Raw genomic sequence first — 20,314 nt, 5'->3', positions numbered from 1 at the left:
CGTGTTCCTGGCTTGTAGATGGATCTTTCTCCTGCGTCCTCACGTTACGGCACGGCAAGGCAGAGATATCTTCTTTTTTAAAAAAAAAAAGAAGTATTTAATTTTATTTATTATTATTTAGTAATAATAAGGGCACAGGTGCTCACCAGAGAGAGAAAGAAAGGGAGAAAGCAAGCCTCCAGGTCTGGGACTGCAGTTGGCCATGTGAGAGTCCAGCACTTCAACCACCATGCCACCTTCTGGCCACCTACCCATGATTTTTTTTCTCTTACGCATACTCATCCCAATGAGGTAACCCCAACAAGCAAACCCAGGAAGACACAAAATCTATGTTGGAATGTGTGAGGATTTAAAAATATGTCCACAAGTTATTGGGTAGTTGGAAAAGTCCTGATGTATTTGTGCATAGCAAAACACGCTCTGACTTTCCTGACAGCCTAATACTTGAGAGTAACTTCTGAGAGAGGCAGCTAAATTCCCCACTCCTTGACTGTGAGCTGGACTCTGTGACTAGCTCCTGGTGTACAGGAGGAGGCAGGAATTGCTGGTGTTGAACCCTGGGAATGCTGATGTTTGACTCCTGAGTCAAAGCCATAAAAGAGATGGCAGCTTCCTCTTTGCTCTTGAGTGACAAACTCTGGGGAAGAAAATCCGTGTTGTGAGAACTCCCAAGAAGCACTATAACATCTGCCACAGATTCCTACCTTCCAGCAGCTCCAGGCTCACCCACTGAGCCTATTGCTATGAAATGGCAGTTCAGAGCAGAAAGAGCCCACTGTCCATAGTCAGACAATCCTGGGTTCAAATCCTGACTCTGACTAGACTACCTGATGCTATTGCTGACCCAGCACACTGCAGTGGACATGAGCTGTGAGGGGTGTGGCAAGGCCTGGCATGCTGTGGGTAATCAGGAAGTGTAGATTCCCTCTCATTCTTGCCTTACCCTCTGCCATGAGCATCTGTTTCCCAGAAACAGGCAGCAGTGAATACCTGTACTACTGTCTTCTCCACATAATTCAGGGGGCCTGGGGGGCTGCAGGACTCAGTGCCCCCAGTGATACCCACAACATCCACCACAGGTGGAGCACAGCATCTGCTCAGGGGCTCAAAGAGGGACTGAGGGGGTCAGCAGGTAGCATGGTGGTTGGGGGCTCTGGACTCTCACATGGCCAACCATGGTCTGAGTCCTGAACCTGGCAGCTTGCTTTCTCACTTTCTCTCTCTCTCTCTCTCTCTCTCTCTCTGGCCAAATTAAAACAAGTGAATAAAATGAAATAAAATGATTCTTAAAAAGAAAAAAAAAGGACTGAGGGTACAGCAGAGACAGTGACAGCATCAGGTGCACCACAGGGCCAGCCTTGAGAGCAGATACAGTGGGCAGGGTTTGATATGAGCTCAAGGGCACTGGGAAGAACTCCCACACCCTCCTCCCCCTGAGAAGAACACTAGACCAGGAGCCTGAAAGCCTGGGCTTATTTTTCAGGCTGATATCCTGAGCCTTAGTTTCCCCTTTTGCAACATGAAAGGTGGGCATCAGAACCCGTTGGGCATCTGTTGAGCACAGGGCTTACTGAGGTGGTTCAGTAGCAACGTTGGTTGAATTGTTAGTAGTAACTATAATAGCTCTGGAAGAATTATTAGTAGTGAGTGTGGTAATGGTGGTGGCTGAGTTGGTTGTTACTTTAGTGGTACTGGTGTTGATGGTGGTCTTGGTAGAACTGATGAGTGGCAGAATCAGGGTGGGTAGAACTGGTTGTTGATGGTATTTGTAGTTCGGTGGTGTCGGCATTGACAGCATTAGCCAACATTGTGTTGGCTGTTGCTGGCGTAGTAGAGTAATTGATGGTGTTAGTTTCTGTGAGGTTGGTTGTTGCTGGCCTTGGTAGGCTTGGTTGGTAGGAGCATATTAATGGTCATGGCAGGGCCAATGGTCTATCGCCATCTGTGTAGCACTGGAAGGCAAGGAGATGTCACTTACTGGACGGCCACACCTGGATCCGGTGGTACTGATGGGTCTTGCTGATGACATTCTCAGCCCGGATGCTGAAGCAGTAGTCCCCAGGGTCCCTGAAGATGTGGGTCAGGTTGTATTCTGTGCTGGCCACAGACACAGGGTGGCATTCACCTTCCTCCAGTGGGAGGCATTCAGGCTTGAGACGCCAGCAGACAGTCAGAGGGGGGCTGCAGAGAAATGGAGACAGTCTTTCAGAAATGGCATAGCAAAGAATATTGAGCACAGAACAAGTCCCAAGTCCAAGGAAGGCCAGGTGGGTATGAACTCCTATGTCCTTCCCATGGTGGGGCACCACACTGCCATGGCCTCAGTTTCACACATTCCAGATCAGGGAACACAATGCTGGCAGAAGAGATAGCCCAGACCCATGGGGATTCCAGGCTAGTAAAGAAAACAGACATGCACGAATGGCTAACGGGAGGCAAAATGAGGGCTCCAATTGTACAAGTGTTGTGCTATGGAAGCAGGGGGGCATGATCTGTGCATTCTTCATGAGGGTGTTGGAGAAGGCTTTCTGGAGGGTGGGGTGTCAAAGAAGGATTTGAAAGGATAAGTACACTTTGGGAAGGTTAGGAAGGGTGAGGGCATTTTGGGTTATCTGCATGCCACAGTATAGGTCAGAGGTGGAAACACAGGGCATTCCAAGGAATGCTGAACAAATACTCTAACTTCACACAATCCCATGGCCTGGGTGACACACATTTGCACCACCCCAAATCAGCTCTACCAAACCCAGACAGCTTCTTATTCTTCCCACACTAAGCTCCTGCAATGCCCCCAGAAAGATCTAGAAGCCCCTCTGATCTCTTAATTATCTTGTCCTCCTCTTTCCTTGGCCTCCTTCACTCTATCTGGCCTTGCATCCCTCTGATATGTCCCAGTGTGGGGACAAGAGACCTTCAAGGGCTGGGCCCTGACCTCTGCAGCTCTATGCATCCGAATGGTGCCCTTCTGAGAAGAATACACCCAGCATCTGCAACTCCTTGCTTACTAAAAACTCAGCCTAATGCCACTCTGATGAAGATTCTGGCCTGAAGTCTACCAAATCAGGCTTTCCCAGGAGAATCCCCTGGGATCATCTGCTTTCAGGTCTTGCAGGGTGCCCCATCCTGCACAATGAACCCTTGAAGTAATGGCTTTATCTCTTCTACCTTTGTCTCTCCAGCTTTCAGAACAGTGCCTAGTTCAAAGCAGACTAGACCACCTCTGCTGGCTGCTGCAAGCTTCCGTGTGCAGGCCAAGGGGTAGAAGAGGCTTTGGAGGATGAGGAGCATATGAGGGGGAGGGAAAGGAGCTCCAGGGCAACAGAACCACAAAGGCAAAGGCAGGCCAGGGACCTGGGAGACAGACTCATATCACACACAGAATGCTATTCACAGGAGGGGACCCTCCCTTACCTTTGCCTCAATCCTTATGCTACAGGAAGCCCAAAAGGCCTATCCTCCCTCCCTGAGACCCTGGGAATGGAGCTATCCCCACGGCTCTCACCATGGCATGGCTCCCTTACCTTTGCCTCAATCCTTATGCTATAGGAAGCCCAAAAGGCCTATCCTCCCTCCCTGAGACCCTCCCTCCCTCTATCCCCACGGCTCTCACCTGGCATGGCCATAGGGCAAGTGGCACTGTCCTTCCATGAGCCCCCACATTGGCTCAGGAACATCTGCTGGAATATGTGAGCAGGGTCCATGGGGCACCTGCACAGCACACTGGGGTTCACTCACCTCCCCAGGAAGTTCAAGGTCACTGTCATCTTTTGGAAGGTCTGAATTAGGGTGGGTCCCAAGACTTGGATGCCTCGAAGAGTTTCTGTAAAGCAGAGTGAACTCCATTAGACTGCTGTCATGGGCTTCCAGGCCCAGCTGTGTGACCACCACCCTGTCCTCTTCTTGTCTCTCTTCCAGGAGAGAGTTGTATGTCTGTCCAGGGCCCCTAGGTCCTGTTCTCCCCAGTTCAGAGGGAATAAGTTGCAGAAAGCAGGCTAAGGCAGACTATCCGGCCCACTGTCACCAAGCTGTCATCTGTGCCATGTGTGGAAAGCGGCACCCCATCAGCAAGAACAAAGAAATGGCCATAGATGTCCAAATACTGCCTCTTACCAAAGCCAGGAGGGGACAGGATCAGGCATTCCCTCCATACCTGAGGTCTCCACCCTGTTGACTGAGGTCTCCATCCTGTTGGAATGAGCTTTGACCACAGGTTGATATGACCAGGGAACAAGGGACAGTGCACACCAGCAACACACAACTGGTATCTGGTCATAGGCTTGGGCTCTGGGTTAGGGCAAGCTGAGGTTCAAAGGCTAACACTGCCACTGGACAAGTATAGAACATCCTCTGTGGCCTGCAGTGCCCTCTCTGAGGTGGGGATAGTGATAGAGACTGCCCAGAGGATGGCAGGACACAAAAAGACAGGTGTGCATCCCAACAGCCCAGTGCCAGCCTGAGCCACTCTGATTTGCAGAGTCCCTGGGGCTTTCTGCAGGGCCAGATGCTCAGTCTATACCAGCCAGGCTGAAACCTACCCTGCAGCTTCAGTGAGGCTGAGAAGTCACCGGTCTTCTGCACGACACCTTTCATAGCATCTGGCTTTGCTTGCTCCCACTCAGCCACCACTTTGAGCTTCACAGTGAAGGTTCCAATGATTGAATAGTTATAATAGACCACAGAGTCTTCTGTCACCATCTGGGTCCTGTGAAGTGGCAGGGAGGAGATAGGAGGAGATAGAGAAAGTTCCTATAGCTTAGAAGTGACTCATGTGACTTGTTAGCATCAGAGGTTTCTGTATAGTGACACTCCTGGCTACCAGTGAGAACACCTGTCATTGCAACAACAGCTCCAGAGCCAGCCAAGGCTTGAGTTCAACTGGCCCATTTTACAGAAGGGAAAACTAACACCAAGGAGGGCAAGAAAGGTCCCATATTCTTTCCTCTCCTCTCCAAGTGGGGCTCTCATGCAGGTGAGAGGTTCTGTGTCCTCCAAGAGGCATCCTGGAACAGCCCAAGTCTCCTGCTGTGCAAGTACAGCTGGAGGGACTCTCAGTTCTGCAGCCTGTCAGAATCACACAAGGGTTTAATGCCAACCACTCAATGCCTTCGCCGATGCCAGCTGTGCAAATCCTGGGTTGCACTGCCCCACAGTCACTGCTGGAGAATTGGCAGGGCCCACTCTGTGCTTAGGGAAAGTAGCTGCTGGCTGTCTTTGTGCTTCTAAGTTACAGGTGGGATTGTAACTCCCAGCAACAGGTGTTCTGCCCACCCCACGCCAGGCAGGAGTCTGGGATAGGGCTCACATTGAGACAGAGACAGCCTGGGGAGGGTAGGAGCATGAACTCTGCACTTAAGATATGCTGGTTATCAATCTCTGCTCTGCACTTCCTATCTATTTAACTGTAAGCCTTACTTTTCTTTTCTTTTTTTTTTTTTTTTTTTTGAGAGGTTTTCGCTATAGGGCGTGTGTGCTCGCCAAACAGACAGAGAGAGACAGAGAGACAGAAAGCAAGAAATCACCCCCCAGGGAGGATGGTCATGCCGCAATCCCTTGTCCTCCATTCTCCTCTCGGGATCTTGGGCACGCACGCACACGCACCTGGCGTGAGTTCTAAGCCACCGGGTCCAGGATGTGAACCGTGGTCGACTATGTGGTAGGCCAGCGACATAGCCATTACGCTAACTGCTGATTCCCTAAGTCTTACTTTTCTCATCTGTGAAGTAGGGAGAATCATATATATCCAACACAGAGTGTGATATAATACACGAAGTGTGTGATATTATGCTTTTTCTCTGAAGCTACTCATATCATTCCAAATGGAAGTCTGATAATAAGCAAGAAAACCTTTGCTAGGGCCAGGAGGTAGTGCAGTGGTAACACACCTGGGCCAACTTGAGAAGATCCCAGGACTGAGTCCTAGGGTCTCTCTCTACTTGCTGGCTGCCTGCAGATGCTGTGATCCAGGCTGGAGGAAGTTGACTGGGGTGGATGGCGATGCGGTGACCTGGCCCGTAGTACTTGTCTCTATCTCTCTCTCTCTCTCTTTCTCTCCCTCTCTCTTATGAAACAAATAAGTGAACGTTTAAAGAAAAGAATAAGAGGGGCCAGCAGGTGGTGTGGTGGTTAAAGGTGCTGGATTCTCACATAGCCAACCGTGGTTTGAATCCCGGAGCTAGTGGCTTGCTGGGGGGTGATTTCTCACTTTCTGTTTCTCTGTCTCTCTCTGGTCAAACTAAAAAATCATAATAATAAATGGAATTAAATAAATAAATATTTTTAAAAAGAAAAAATCTTTGTTCTGATTGATCACACATACTCTTAGTGTATGAAGTATTTTTTTTTTAAAGATTTTTGCTATAAGGCACATGCACTTGCCAAAGTGAGACAGAAGAGACAGAAAGCAAAAAATCACTCCCCAGGGAGGATAGCCATGCTGCAATCCTTTCTCTTCCATTCTCCTCTTGGGATTTTGGGCATGCATGCACATGTGCCTGATGTGAGTTTTAAGTTGCCACATCTGGGACTCAAACCGCTGTTGACTCTGTGGGAGTTCAACAACATAACCACTACACCATCTGCTGGTCCCACTATATGAAGTATTAAACCTTCACTCATTGTGTATCTGTCAAATATTTTCCTCCCAATTAAACCTAATCTTTTGACCTCTTTTATATAAATATATATGTTTGGAGAGGTTTTTCTGCTACAGGGTGCATGCACTCACCAGAAAGACAGAAACAGAAAGTAAGAAATCACCCCACCAGGAATGGGGGGTGGGGGATGGCCACACCGGAAACCCTTCTCCTCCCTCTCCTCTTGGGATCTTGGGCATACATGCACACATGCCCAGCGTGAGTTTAAGCCATCGGGTCCAGGACTCGAACCAGGGTCAACTACATGGGAATCCAGTGACATAGCCATTATGCCATCTGCTGGTCTCTAAATTTTTTTTTTTTTTTGGAGAGGTTTTCGCTATAGGGCGTGTGTGCTCGCCAGACAGACAAGAGAGAGACAGAGAGCACGAAAGCGAGAAATCACCCCCAGGGGGGATGGTCATGCCACCATCCCTTCTCCTCCATTCTCCTCTCGGGATCTTGGGCACGCACACACACGCGCCTGGCGTGAGTTTTAAGCCACCGGGTCCGGGACGCGAACCATGGTCGACTACGTGGGAGTCCAGCGACATAGCCATTACGCTAACTGCTGGTCCCCCTGGTCTCTAAATTTTTAATGGTGATACCAATCTAGCAAGTTTTTCGAAGTTTCCATCTTTGTTTTTATTCTTAGAAAAGCCTCTCCCATTTTCAAATTATCTAATTGCAGGTAATCACCTACATTTCAATCTAACTCTGACAGAGAGAGAGAAAGTGAGAAATCACCTTTCAGAGGGATGGTCAAGCCACAATCTCTTCTCTTTCTCCTCCTGGGATTTTGGGCATGCATGCACATGTGCCTGGTGTCAAGTCACCAGATCTGGGACTCGAACCACAGTCAGCCTTTGGGAATCCAGTGCCTTACCTACCACACCACCTGCTGGGCCCCACTATGTTTCATTTTTCATTAAAAAAAATAATTATTTATTTTTATTTTATTAATCCTTTCATTCATTTTCATTTGACCAGAGAAAGACAGACACACAGAGAGAAGGAAAGTGAGAAAGAAAGCCACCAGGTCTGGGACTTGAACTGTGGTCAGCCATGTGAGAGTGTCCAGGGCCTTAACCACCATGCGACCGGCTGGCCCTCATTTTTCATTTTTTAAAAAAATATTTATTTATTTAATTCCATTTGTTATTATTATTTTTTAATTTGACCAGAGAGAGAGACAGAGAGAGAAAGGGAACGTGAGAAAGCAAGCCGCCAGGACAAAGACTTGAACCATGGTCGGCCATGTGGGAATCCAGCGCCTTTAACCACCATGCCACCTGCCAGCCCCTCATTTTTCATTTTTTAATCTATATGAATTTGCTTTTCTTAGGGATCAAGTCACTTTTCTCCCAAATAGTTAAGTAACTGCCCCAGACCCATTTATTAAATAGTCTTTTCTTACCTGCTGAAAATAACACTGTTATCATATACTAAATGTGTCTATAAATAGGTGAGGTTCCACATTTTCTATTCTATTCCACTGAGCTGTCTATTATTGCTGCAAAAGGAGAGAGAGATGGAGGAAAAGAGATTGTAGCATGACTATTCCATGGGGGGTGATTTCTTCTTTCCCTCTCTTTCTGCCTCTCTGTCCACAAACACACACACCTTCTTGCAGAAAAAAGTTAATAAATATAGCTATAGATACATTTCCAGATCTTTCTCTACCCCTGTTCAATATAATTCTGCTTTTATGTTCTATTTTTTAATTTAACTTTATTTATTTATTTTAATTTGACCAGAGAAGGGCAGAGAGAGAGAGAGAGAGAGAGAGAGACCAGAGAGAGAAAGAGAGAGAGAGAGAGAGAGAGAGAGAGAGAGGGAGGAGAGAGAGAGAGAAAGTGAGAAAGCAAGCTGCCAGGTTAGGGACTCGAACTACAGTCGGTCACGTGGGAGTCCAGCACCCTTAACCATCATGCCACCTGCTGACTCCAATCTATTTTAAATTTTTTACACTATTGAGACACTTTCTCTTTGTTTTTCAAATCTTTTTAAGGCTCTCAGTATAGTTTGCAATTTTATTCACATAAATTCTACAATTTTAGGCTAAGTTTATTCTCAGTTTTTATGTTTTTGTTCTTGTTTTTTGGAGAGGTTTTTGCTAGAGGGCACGTGCGCAAAAGAGACAGAAAGACAGAAAGCGAGAATCACCCCCTGCAATCCTTTCTCCTCCATCTCCTCTCAGGATCTCGGGCACGCATGTACACCTGCCTAGCGTGAGTTTAACTCACTGAGTCCGGGATTCAAACTGCAGTCGACTACATAGGAGTCCGGCGACATTACCATTACACCAACTGCTGGTCCCTGTTTTTATAACTCCTACAAGATTTTTTTTATTGCCATTATATGAGAAAGCTATGAATCTTTGTCTTGTAACCAGTTATATTACTAAAACCTCTTTTTATTTTTTATTACTATTTTTAAAAGCTTAATTATATCAACCAAGATACGGTGTGTCTACCTATTTACTCAAATCTTTGATACCTAAAGCTCTGTAGTTTACTTCATATAGGATCTTGATCATTTCCAGGTAAGTGTGTTCATGTGTTTAGTTTATACACTATTTTTGCTATTATTAGTAGAAGCCCCCTCTTTTTTATTTTAATTTTTTTTAGGTTTTTGCCATAGGGCACATGTGCTCACTGGAGAAAAACAGAGAAAGAGAGACAATGAGAGGAAAAGGAGAAATCACTCTCCAAAGGGGATGGTATGCTATAATCCCTTTTTCTCCCAGAACTTTGGGCACATGCACACACACACACCCAGCATGATTTTCAAACCACTGTCTGGAATTTGAACCGCAGTCAGCTATGTGGGAGTCCGATGATGTAACCACGACTCCCCGCCCCCGCCAGAGAGCACATGCACTCACCAAAGGAACAGAGCAGGAGAGAGAGAGAGAGAGAGGAGGAAAAAGCAGTCCCCATTGGAGTGTGGTCATGCTGCAATCCCTTTTCATTTCTTCATTCTCTTGGGATTTGGAGCACACATGCACACACATCTGGCTGGTGTTGAGATGTGAACCATGGTCAGCCATGTGGGATCCCACTCCCTTGACCTGGTCATGGGGCTGGTCCCATGGGCATTATTAATTCCTTAAAACGAGCTCCCACAGACCAGTTTCTAAGCTCACCATGTGCTCAGCTCAGTAACCGTCATATGTACTGCTTCTCACCCCATGGGACTTACAGGTTCATCAAGCAGAGCTCAGCCAGGAGGCTGGGAAGGATAAGGGAACAGGGGTCTCCAGTGAGCTTCTCTGTGAACAGCAGCTCCCTTCCTGAGCTCCCAGTCTGTGCCTGCAGGCTGCCAGGACTCAGTGCCTGACCCCACTCCCTAACCTTCCTCCTCCAGACTGACTTGTTTAGGGAGTGGTGGTAAAGAGAATGAAGCAGGGGCACCTGAATTCCACCCCACATCTGCCAATTGTGGGGTGCCTTTCAAAGTCAAAAGAGAAAAATCCCTCATACATTAATCTTCCCTAAAGGGCTATTTTGGGCACCAAGTGGCCTTTCCTACTAGGCTGGGATACTTCCCAGGCAGGGCCAGTGATGGATTCAGGGTCCCCAGGACCCCCAGGCCTGCTCAAGTGCTCAAGCAAGTGCTCAAGGAATGTTTGGAGAGAGGAGTGCGGGGAGAACGGTGAGCTAGCACAGAGCATTGCAAGGGACAACAGGGGTCACAGGCCACCAGTCACCATTGAAGAATTTCAAGGGAGTTAAGTAAAGACATACCCATCTCCGAAGTCCCAGCTGTAGAGAAACGAGGCGGTTTTGAAGAAGTTGCTGGGGTCGTGGAGTAGAAAAGAGACTTTAAGGATTGTCTTGGTGAGGTAGGAGCTGGGCCAGGGCAGGGAGGTGTTCTGGGTGACGACGAGGTTCCCCACTAGAAACTCTGGGAGAGAGAGAGAGCAGGAGGATGAGTCCGGTGGAGGGAGAGTAGAGCCTAGGAGCAGCTCCTCATGTCAGAGCCAGGTGGAGAGAGGAGGCCGCGCAGCACAGAGGTGTCTAAGTCATCCCGTTGTACATGGACACTGGCGAAGCCTTGAGGTATGTGTCACTTGCACAGTTTTGCTCTTGCCCCCTTTCACCAGGACCCTGACCTTTCTGGCACAGAGGATGCCCAGAACCAGAAAGAAATACGCAGACTTTGAGAAAGAAACTTTTGGGAAATACTTCAAAATGTTAGATGAACCTTGACAAACTAGCAGCTCTACTCACCGTCTCTCCACGCCCAGCGTGCTGCACTGGGTCAAGCCACTGTCTTTTGTCTCCTTCTCTAAAAGAAGCTTTTTAAAAATTAAATGCTGATTATTTTTCCCCCCACGATAGTGGAAAGTAAGATGTTCAATAGATCTCATTTGGGAAATGCTCAAAAGCAGAATTAGAAAGAAAGGGAGCTACCCATCATTGAAATACTACCATTGTTGACAATTTTGAATTGTTACAAAGTATGTGTGTGTGTGTTTAAGTACCCACATATATTTATCTGGTTGATAATACCATTCTGTGCTTTGCTTTCTCTATATGTAATTTCACAAGCATGCATAAGTACCCATGACATTGCAAACTCACTGTAAGGGTCATTATTAATAGCTGTATAAATTACTGTAATATATTTAACCGGTCTTCTAATGGTTGCATACCTAGCTTGCCTATTCTCTTATATTATAAACACTACTACAAAGAACATCTTAGTTCATAAAGCATTACCAAATGGAGGTTTATTCCTAAAGATATTTATTAAACTATATGTTTCAGAAAAGGAAGAGGTAGGCAACTCTTAGAATAATAGAGGGATCAGCAGATGGTGTAATGGTTACATTGCTGGACTCCCACATAGTTTACTAAAGTTCGAATCCTGGACGCAGCAACTTAAAACTCACACCAGGCACCTGTGTGTGCATGCCCAAGATCCCGAGAGGAGAATGGAGAAGGGATTGTGGTGTGACCATCTCCCCCAGGCAGTGATTTCTCGCTTTCTGTCTTGCTATCTCTCTCTGCCTGTCTGGCAAGCACAAGCGCCTGATAGCAAAAACCTTTCCTGATAGCAAAAAAAAGAAGAAGAAGAATACAGAGGGCCAGCAGGTGGTATGGTGGTTGAGGTGCTGGACTCCCACATGGGTGACCCTAGTTTGAGTCCTAGACCTGGTGGTTTGATTTCTCACTTTCCTTTTCTCTCTCTCTCTGGTCAAATTAAAAAAGAGAATAACAAATAAAATAGAATACATAAATATTTATCTGACAAAAAGAATAAGAGAGAGAGAGAGAAGGCAGGAGGGGATAGAAAGAACAAGTAAATGAAAAATTAAGTCAAAAACTAAAATAATTTATGACCATCGATGCGTATTAACCAACCGCTTTCCAAAGCTTTGTATTAATGTATGCCCCCCAGTAGCAATATGTGCTCTCTGTGTCTATTTCAGCACAACCCTGCCAGCAGTGGGCATTACCATTTTCTGATCCTTTTTGTTTGTTTTTGCCAGAGTGTGCATGTGCTTGCCAGAGAGAGACAGAGAGACAGAGAGGGAGAGAAGGAAAGCAAAAAAGCATCTCCATGGGGCACGTTACACCACAAATTCTTTCTCTTCCATATCTCCCTCCTTTCAGGATTTTGGGCAAGCACACACGTGTGCCCAGTGTGTTTTTCAAGTCACTGGGTCCAGAACTTGAACTGTGCAGTCAGCCATGTGGGATCCAGCCACCTTAACCATGCCAGAGGCCGTTCCCCCCACCCTTTTAATTCAACTGGTAACAGAGAAGGAGCCCATGTGTCTAATTTACATACACGTGATTAATAACGAAGGTTGGATGTTTTTCTCTGATCAAGGGGTTTGGAGGCAAATTAGCAAACAGTAAGGATCCTCACCTGTGATGGGGAGGACAACGAAGCTCCTGGCCACAGGCTGGCACATCCAGCAGTCAGCGGCAGTGACCCAGACGGAGACTGGGAAGTCCCCAGGTACATTGCTGACCACACGGACGGTTGAGCTGAGATCCTTCTCCAACTTGTCAGTGAGCACCAGCGGGGTATGGATCCAGTGGAAGCGGTAGAGGTGGGTGTCAGCAGGCAAGGCCAGGCTGCCGTTGTCCTTGGCCACTAGGCTGGCCGAGATAGTCACTTCTGCTCCCGTGGTGGCAGGGCCATCCATGGTGAGATTGAGTTCATAGAGGCCTATGAGCCCAGAAACAAAGACCGTTAGTCAAAGGAGGGGATGTGGCAAGGAGCCCCACTGCCACCTCTAAGCTGACTTGTTATTCTGTTTTAAGGATGTACCTCAAGCAGCTCACATGACTTGACCAAAGGCTAATTTGTTGTCAAACTGGGATTCAAACCTGGGCCTGACTCCAAATCACAGGCTCCCGACAGTGTCCTCAAGTATATTTTCTCTTCATCCAAGCCAAGCAAAGCCTTGCAGAACACATGTATGGCCCAGGTCTGCCTTGACCAGACTTATACCTGGGCTATGATGCTTGTCCCTGGATAGGCCAGCACAGTCACCCCTGCTGGACAACTGCTGTCAGGAAACACCTGCCTTTACTCTTTTGGACTAGGCTTCACATGTCAAACAAAATGCAAATTTTAAAGACAATGCAGAGAAAAAGACCTGGGTATTTCTCTAAGTCATACTCTTGCAACTATCTTAAACAGCTGTATAATATTTCATCATAAAAACAAAGTAAGGCCTTTACAAACAGGTTTGTTTCCCTTACTACAGACCCTGTTAGACTCCAAAGGCCATGAGAGTCATGAAACAAGCCTTGGGAAGAAGGTTCACCCTGATTCAGACACAAACCCCCTTCTCCCTTGGCTTCATTTCCAAATCTATGAAGTCAGAGGTTCCGGATCTGTACCACATGTGGCTATTTATGTTTTATTGAAAATGAACAAAATTTGAGAGTCAGATGGTGACCTAGCTCCACGTGGCTGACACACATGGGAAGGTTCTAGCTTTTCATCAGAGACCTCTCTGAATACTATGGGTACACAAGCCTGTCCAAAATCCAGGGCTGGTTGAGGCCAGGAGTGTGTGGTATCAGGACCCTGCTGAGGATACTGGCTCTGCCTTTCTTGCTCATAGAATAAGTAAATAAACTTTTGAAAAATGAAACAAGGGACCAGCAGATGATGTAATGGTTACATTGCTGGATTCCCATGTAGTTGACCACAGGTCAAGTCCTAGACCCTGCAGCTTAAAACTCACTCTGGAGTGTGTGTGTGTGTGCATGCGTGTGTGCCCAAAATTCTGGGACGAGAATGGAGGAGGGATTTCAGTGTAACCATCTTCCCTGGGGGGGGGGATTTCTCACTTTTTGTCTCTCCTGTGAGTGGAAAAGAAAAGAAAATTAAAAATCCAGTTTTGCAATCACACTATTCACATGTCAAGTACTCAGTAGTCATACATGACCATTGGCCACGATATTGGACAGCAGAAAGTTCTACTAGACAGAACCAATGGGTACTTAGAACCTTATGGTTCCAGATGGAATGACTCTTTAGGGTATTTGAACTTCAGTACCTCGAGGCAGGTTTTTCAGGGAGCCCGGGGATTATTCTTACAGGTTGCTAGCAGAGAACAGGGACTTGGTACGTATGGGACAGAAACCAGATTCAGAAATTTTAACATAACATCCCCTCCCCAAACACTACATTAAAGAGAGGACTAACTGTAATTTAAAATATATATATATAAAAATATAAAAAAGTATAAAATAAAAAATTGCAATATTTTATTGAAAGTTAAAATTATAGTAACCATTATTACCATATTTTTGCATTTTCTACCATATATATTTTTTAAATTATGCTCTTTATCCGAGGTTATATATTTTGTTTTCCCACTTGTGTTAAGGGCATTTTCCTGAGTCATTATTCTTTAACTAGTCTACATAGCTGCATAATATTTTGTCAGATAAAGTAAGATCTGTAAAATAAGTCTTTTTCCATCATAAAAGATCTGCACAAAAATATTAGAATTGTGTAAAGGATGTTGAGGTTAAGATACCTGCAGCCTGAGAACAGCAGATGGCATAATGGTTACATCGCTGGACTCCAATGTAGTCGATCAATCGCAGTTCAAGTCCTAGACCTGGTGGCTTAAAAACTCATGCAGGGGTGGGAGGGGGGGAACCCTCCATGCAGGTGGCATGGTGGTTAAGGCACTGGACTCTCCCACATGGCCAATCACAGTACAAGTCCCGGATCTAATGGCTTGTTTTCTCACTTTCTCTTTCTCTCTCTCTATCTCAGATTAATCAAACTGGAAGATAATAATATTAAATAAAGTTAAATAATTCTTTAAAAAAAAAAAAAAAAAACTCACATCAGGCAAATGTGCATGCATGCCCAAAATCCCAAGACAGATCGGAGGAGAAGGGGTTGGGGTGTGATCATCCTCTCTGGAAGGTGAGTGTGTGCGCATACCCAAAATCCCAAGAGGAGCATAAAGGATAAGGGATTGTGGTGTGGCCATCTCCCCTTGGGGGTTATTTCTCACTTTCTGTCTCTCTGGTGAGTGCATACACCCTATAGCAAAAATCTCTATTAAAAAAAAAAAGATTCACTGAACAAATTGGGTTGTCCCCTCAAAATATGAAGAGCTTCGTTCCCCATCTGTGGAGGTATTTAAATACAAAAATTGACAGCCTTTTCCTGGTGGTGTTCCAAGAGAGATCCACGTCTCCAGCAAAGACGTGGGAATATATGCCAAGTTCTATTGAGTCCCAAGAATTTTATTCCAGAATGTTAGATATTAGAACCCTCCCATGCCTGTCTCTCAGACCTCTAGTTCTCTCTCACTAGTGACTTCCAAAGGAAAGGGAGGAAGGGAGATACAAGGAAAGGCAGAAGGAGGAAGCAAGAGTGGCCAGTGCAAGAGACGTTTGCTTTCTCTCTGAATGGAGGAGAAGCCAGTTCTCCTTTTCTGTTCTGTTCTTTTCTTTTCTTTTCTTTTCTTTTCTTTTTTTGGAGAGGTTTTTTTTTTTTGTTTTTTTTTTTTTTTTTTTTTTTTGCTATAGGGTGTGTGTGCTTGCCAGAAAGACAGAGACAAAGAGACAGAAAACGAGAAGTCACCCCCCAGAGGGGATGGCCATGCCACAATCACTTCTCCTCCATTCTCCTCTTGGGCACACACACACACACACACACGCGCCCGGCATGAGTTTAAGCCACCAGGTTCGGGATTCAAACCACGGTCAACTACATGGGAGTCCAGCAACGTAGCCATTACACCATCTGCTGATCCCAAATAAATAATTAAAAAAAAAAAGACATACGCAGGCTAAAGTTAGAATATTATGCCACCTCCCAAAGACAATAGCTGCTATCATGTGGTTGTCCTCATGTCTCTTTTTCATGTGCAGCATTGTTTTTATGTAGTTATAATCACACTCTGCATACAATCTGAGTTACTTTATGTTCACATGACAACATATGGAATGTATGTCTATAGGCTCACTAATAGTGATTTCAATAATTGCAGGATAATCCTTCAAACAGGTAGATCTTAATTCACATGCCCTTCATACTTGCCTATGGGTCTAGGTGATTGTGCAAGGGTAATGCAACTGGACCCCCATAGGAAACGTCTTGATTCAAGTCCCAGGACTTCCCTGAGCATGCATGTGTGCCTATGATTCAGGACGGCCAAGACTGAGGGTGGACTGCAGCATGACAACCCTGTTCTCTGTTTTAGAAGAAATAAATATACTATATTATGAGTATATTTAATATTGGGAGTACCTCTCTCTTACGGAATAAACATGCTTTTATTTTTTGCTGCTACACTTCCCTGTGTGTAATACTTTTCCTGTAATTAGGATTTTTCTTCAGGTGAGATTTCTGCATAGCATGATGTCAAAGTATCTTGAGCTTGGGAAAGAGAGCCAGAACAGCTGCAGTGGGCATCAGGGCAGAGGAAGAAACTGGAGGGACTGTGAGCCCCATTTAGTTCAAGTCCCTCAAACCCATCTCCCCAACCAAATTCACCCCTAGTGGCTTCAAGTGCCTTCTCAATGATGAGGAGCCCAGCTTTATTCCCTTAGCTCCAGGCTCTGCAGTGAGTAATATCATGGTTACTAACCACATACAACTCGATTTAAATGAATTAAATTGCTAATTTGAATGAAAACTAAAATTTCAGTTTCTCAGTTGCACTAGCTACATTTCAAGTACTTAACAAGCATCTGTGGTCAATGGCTACTCTGTAGGACCACACTCACAAAACACTTCTATCACTGCCCAAAGTTCTATTTAATAGCACTGGTTTGATCTTTCTGGATTCTTCTCCCCAAACCTACTGTTCTCCTCTCAGGATCCAGCTGTTGCAAGAATAAACCCCCAAATCTTTGCAATCTGAATTCCTTCCAACATGAAATATTCCCCTTCTCTCTATCACCACCATTATTGCTTAAGGCCAACATTTGGCCCAGTCTGAAATTCCTACTTCATCCTCATCCCTGCCCCCTTCCCTGTCCAGTGTGCCCCACCTCTCCCAACATGGTAAATCTGATCAGACCAGCCTCATCGTGGGGTCTCAAGTCACACTCTGCAACATCCATGCTGCAGCCTGCCACTTTAACACTAGCAGTTTTCCCACACGCTCTGCCCTTTCTGGCCTCCGGGCCTTTTCACATGCTGTCCTCAGTACTAGAATCCCTTTTCTCACCTTTTTTTTTCTTACCATGGATATTTTTTTCCAGGGGGCTTTCTCTATATCTCCGACCCTCTCAATGCTCTTCCATTGGCCTGCACATACTGTTGTCACAACTCCTGCTTGGAAAGGATTCCTCATCTCCTCAGTGCACTTTGAACTCTTGCACAGGTGCCATCTTCATATCCCCTGTACCCAGCAAAGTGCTTGGCTCATAAGAGGTGGTACCTGGAAGGTGGGGTGTGGCAGAGGGACCAGCCCACCTGGCACTGCCCCAGGAGTTGGTTTGCCCAGGTGATACTGACTAAGCCCTTTTCAAGTACCCTACCCCTAGAGGTACTGGGGGGCCCAGAAATGCAGGACATGCTCCTGCCCTGAAGGACCTCACAGCCGACCTGTTGAATTCTTGGCAGACTGGGAGGTGAGTGCTTCTGTCTTCCACGGGGCCTCATTGCAATACCACCTGTCCCCACTAGGGACTCTGACTCCAACCTTTCCTCTTTAAATAAGTCACCAGTTCCCTCTTCAGAATCCCTTTTCTTGAAGGCCATTTCTTGATTATAAAGTCATCTGAGTCAATATGCAAGGAATGGACCCCTGAGCTGACGGATCCCTTTGGGCCCACTCCATGCCTACCTGGTCTTGTTTCTCACTGGATCTTCCCAGTGCTGGAAAGCCAGCTCCAACCTTCCTGCCCCATTTTGGGAATAATAAAATGGTGCAGATAAGAGAGTTGTTGAGAGACAGGTGGGATGTGGCTAGCCATAGGGGTTAAATAGTAGAAACACCTTTAATCACTCTCTACCCCACAAAAGAGAGACAGAGGAGCCTGCAGGTAGCATGGTGGTTCAGGGTGCTAGACTCCCGTGTAGCCGACCCTAGTTCAAGTCCCAGACCTGGTGGCTTGCTTTTTTACTTTCTCTCTCTCTCTGGTCAAATTTAAATAAAATGGTTCTTTTAAAAAGTTAAATAAAATGATTCTTAAAAAAAAAAAATTAAAAAGAGGTGGAAGGGCCAGCAGGTGTCATGGTAGTTAAGGGCACTGGACTCCCACATAGCCAACTGCAGTTCGGGTCCTGGACCTGGAGGCTTGCTTTCTCACTTTCCCTCTCTCTCTCTCTCTCTCACTCTGTCCCTCTATGGTCAAATACAAATCAATGAATCAATCAATCAATCAAGTTAAATAAAATAATTCTTAGGGAAAAAAAAAGAGGTGAAGCAAGGGAGGGATCCAGTACACATTTGTGAATGAAAAGGCACAAGGTAAAATTGATGTCTGCATCTGAGGAATGAGGTAAGAGAATTTTGTGGGATTTGTGCTTGGTAAGGGTCACCTGAAAACCTCTCCTAAAAATTCATATAGTGGGGCTGGCAGGTAGAGTAGTGGTTAAGGCACTGGGCTCCCATATAGCCAACTGTGCTTCAAGTCTCAGACCTGGCAGCTTACTTTTTCACTTTCCCCCTCTCTTCCTCTGTCTCTCTCTGGTCAAATTAAAAAAGAATAATAATAAATAAATATAATAATTCTTTAAAAAGAAAATTCATATAGAAAAATTTCCAAAGATATGCTGGTAGTGAAATAGTGACCGGCAGTGTCTGAACCCTCAAGAGAGAGTTCCATGTACACTGGTAGAAGTGTCCCCTCGCAAATACAGTATGTACTGTATGTTGAGGGTCCTAGGCCCATACGGGCCACTGCTGCTGTCTGGGGTCACCTAGCAAGTCTGCACTCCAGGACTGAGCTCTATTCTGTTCCCTTGGACTGGGAGGCACCATTAGACCGGGCTGTGCAGAGAGAGGTGCTTGGATGAGAGGCCACCTTCTCCCTTCTCCCTCAGCTCCTAGCATCACTATGCCCCTCCATCCCCGACCCCCACCCCACCCCACTGCACCGGTCAAGAATCCTGGACCAGAGTGAGGTTGGTATGTGGCAGGGACATCTGGCTGCATGCTGATGGCCATCCAGCATTGCAGTGAGAGGAGCGCATGTCAGTGTGACACAGATCTGTTGCCAGGGGAATGGAATCAGGAAAGCTGGAGTCACCTGGGACTGGGAGGAGGGGTGGATGGAGCAGGGAGGGGCTGCGATGGCTGAAAACGTGGCCACAGACAGTGGCCCAGCTCATGGGAGTCCCCCACTTGTCTAGCCACAGCAGGCTCCAATAGCTCTTTTCCTCAAGCTGGCTCTAAACAGTGTATCCCAAGCCCTGGGTGATGCTGCCCCTTTTCTTCAGAGCTCTTCGAGGGTGTTGAGGGCATCCCAAGCAAAATTAATCATGAAGTTTGAAGTAACCAAGCCCAGGGCCTACCCAAGTTCATCTTTCCTGGTTTGGGAGCTCAAGTGACATGGCTAGAGCTGAGGTTGGAGCAGCAAGAGAGGTGTTCCAAGTACCAGAGCTGAAGGGGTCAAAACAAAAAGGGAAGGGGTACCTGCTCTACAGCTTGGCCTGTGGAAAAAACATCCACCCACCAAGCCCCCCAGGGCTTTTTTCTTTCTTTTTTTAAGAGAGATTTTTGCACATGCTCTTACTGGAGAGACAGAGAGACAGAAAATGAGAAATCATCCCCCCCAGAGAAGATGGCCCAGCTGCAATCCCTTCTCCTCCATTCTCCTCTCAGGATTTTGGGCACGCATGCACACGCACTTGGTGTGAATTTCAAGTCATTGGGTCCGGGACTCGAACCTCGGTCAACTACATGGGAGTCCAGAGACATAACCATTACATCATCTGCTGGTCCCTCTTTCTTTTCTTTTTTCTTTCTTTTCTTTTTTTTTCTTTTTTGTTGTTTTTTTGAGAGATTTTTGCTATGGGGTACATATGCTCACTGGAGAGAAGTAAGAAAAGATAAAGAGACAGAAAGAGAGAAATCAGCCCCCTCCCAGGGGGGATGGCCATGCCACAATCCCTTCTCCTCCATTCTTCTTTTGGGATTTTGGGTACACACACAGGCCCAGGGAGAGTTTCAAGCCTCTGAATCTGGGACTTGAACCACAGCCAGTCATGTAAGAGTCAAG

General features: G+C 46.2%; 1 protein-coding gene across 1 annotated transcript in view; it reads right to left on the bottom strand.

Moving 5' to 3' along the window:
• Nucleotides 1-17,849, bottom strand: part of TMEM130 (transmembrane protein 130) — a 20,512-nt gene extending 2,663 nt beyond the window's left edge. Inside the window, exons 1-6 of the mRNA XM_027772493.1 lie at nt 17,627-17,849; nt 12,516-12,821; nt 10,382-10,541; nt 4,536-4,702; nt 3,736-3,820; nt 1,979-2,181 (exon numbers count right to left, since the gene is read on the bottom strand). Of these exons, the coding sequence (XP_027628294.1) occupies nt 1,979-2,181; nt 3,736-3,820; nt 4,536-4,702; nt 10,382-10,541; nt 12,516-12,821; nt 17,627-17,849 (1,144 nt within the window). The remainder of the gene's footprint in view (nt 1-1,978; nt 2,182-3,735; nt 3,821-4,535; nt 4,703-10,381; nt 10,542-12,515; nt 12,822-17,626) is intronic.
• Nucleotides 17,850-20,314: the final 2,465 nt, after the last annotated feature.

This window comes from Tupaia chinensis, unplaced genomic scaffold (assembly GCF_000334495.1).
Source record: "Tupaia chinensis unplaced genomic scaffold, TupChi_1.0 Scaffold000279_1, whole genome shotgun sequence".
NCBI classification, from domain to species: Eukaryota; Metazoa; Chordata; class Mammalia; order Scandentia; family Tupaiidae; genus Tupaia; species Tupaia belangeri.
The sequence above is the reverse complement of the archived record's forward strand: the minus strand, read 5'-3'. Positions and strand labels throughout refer to the sequence as shown.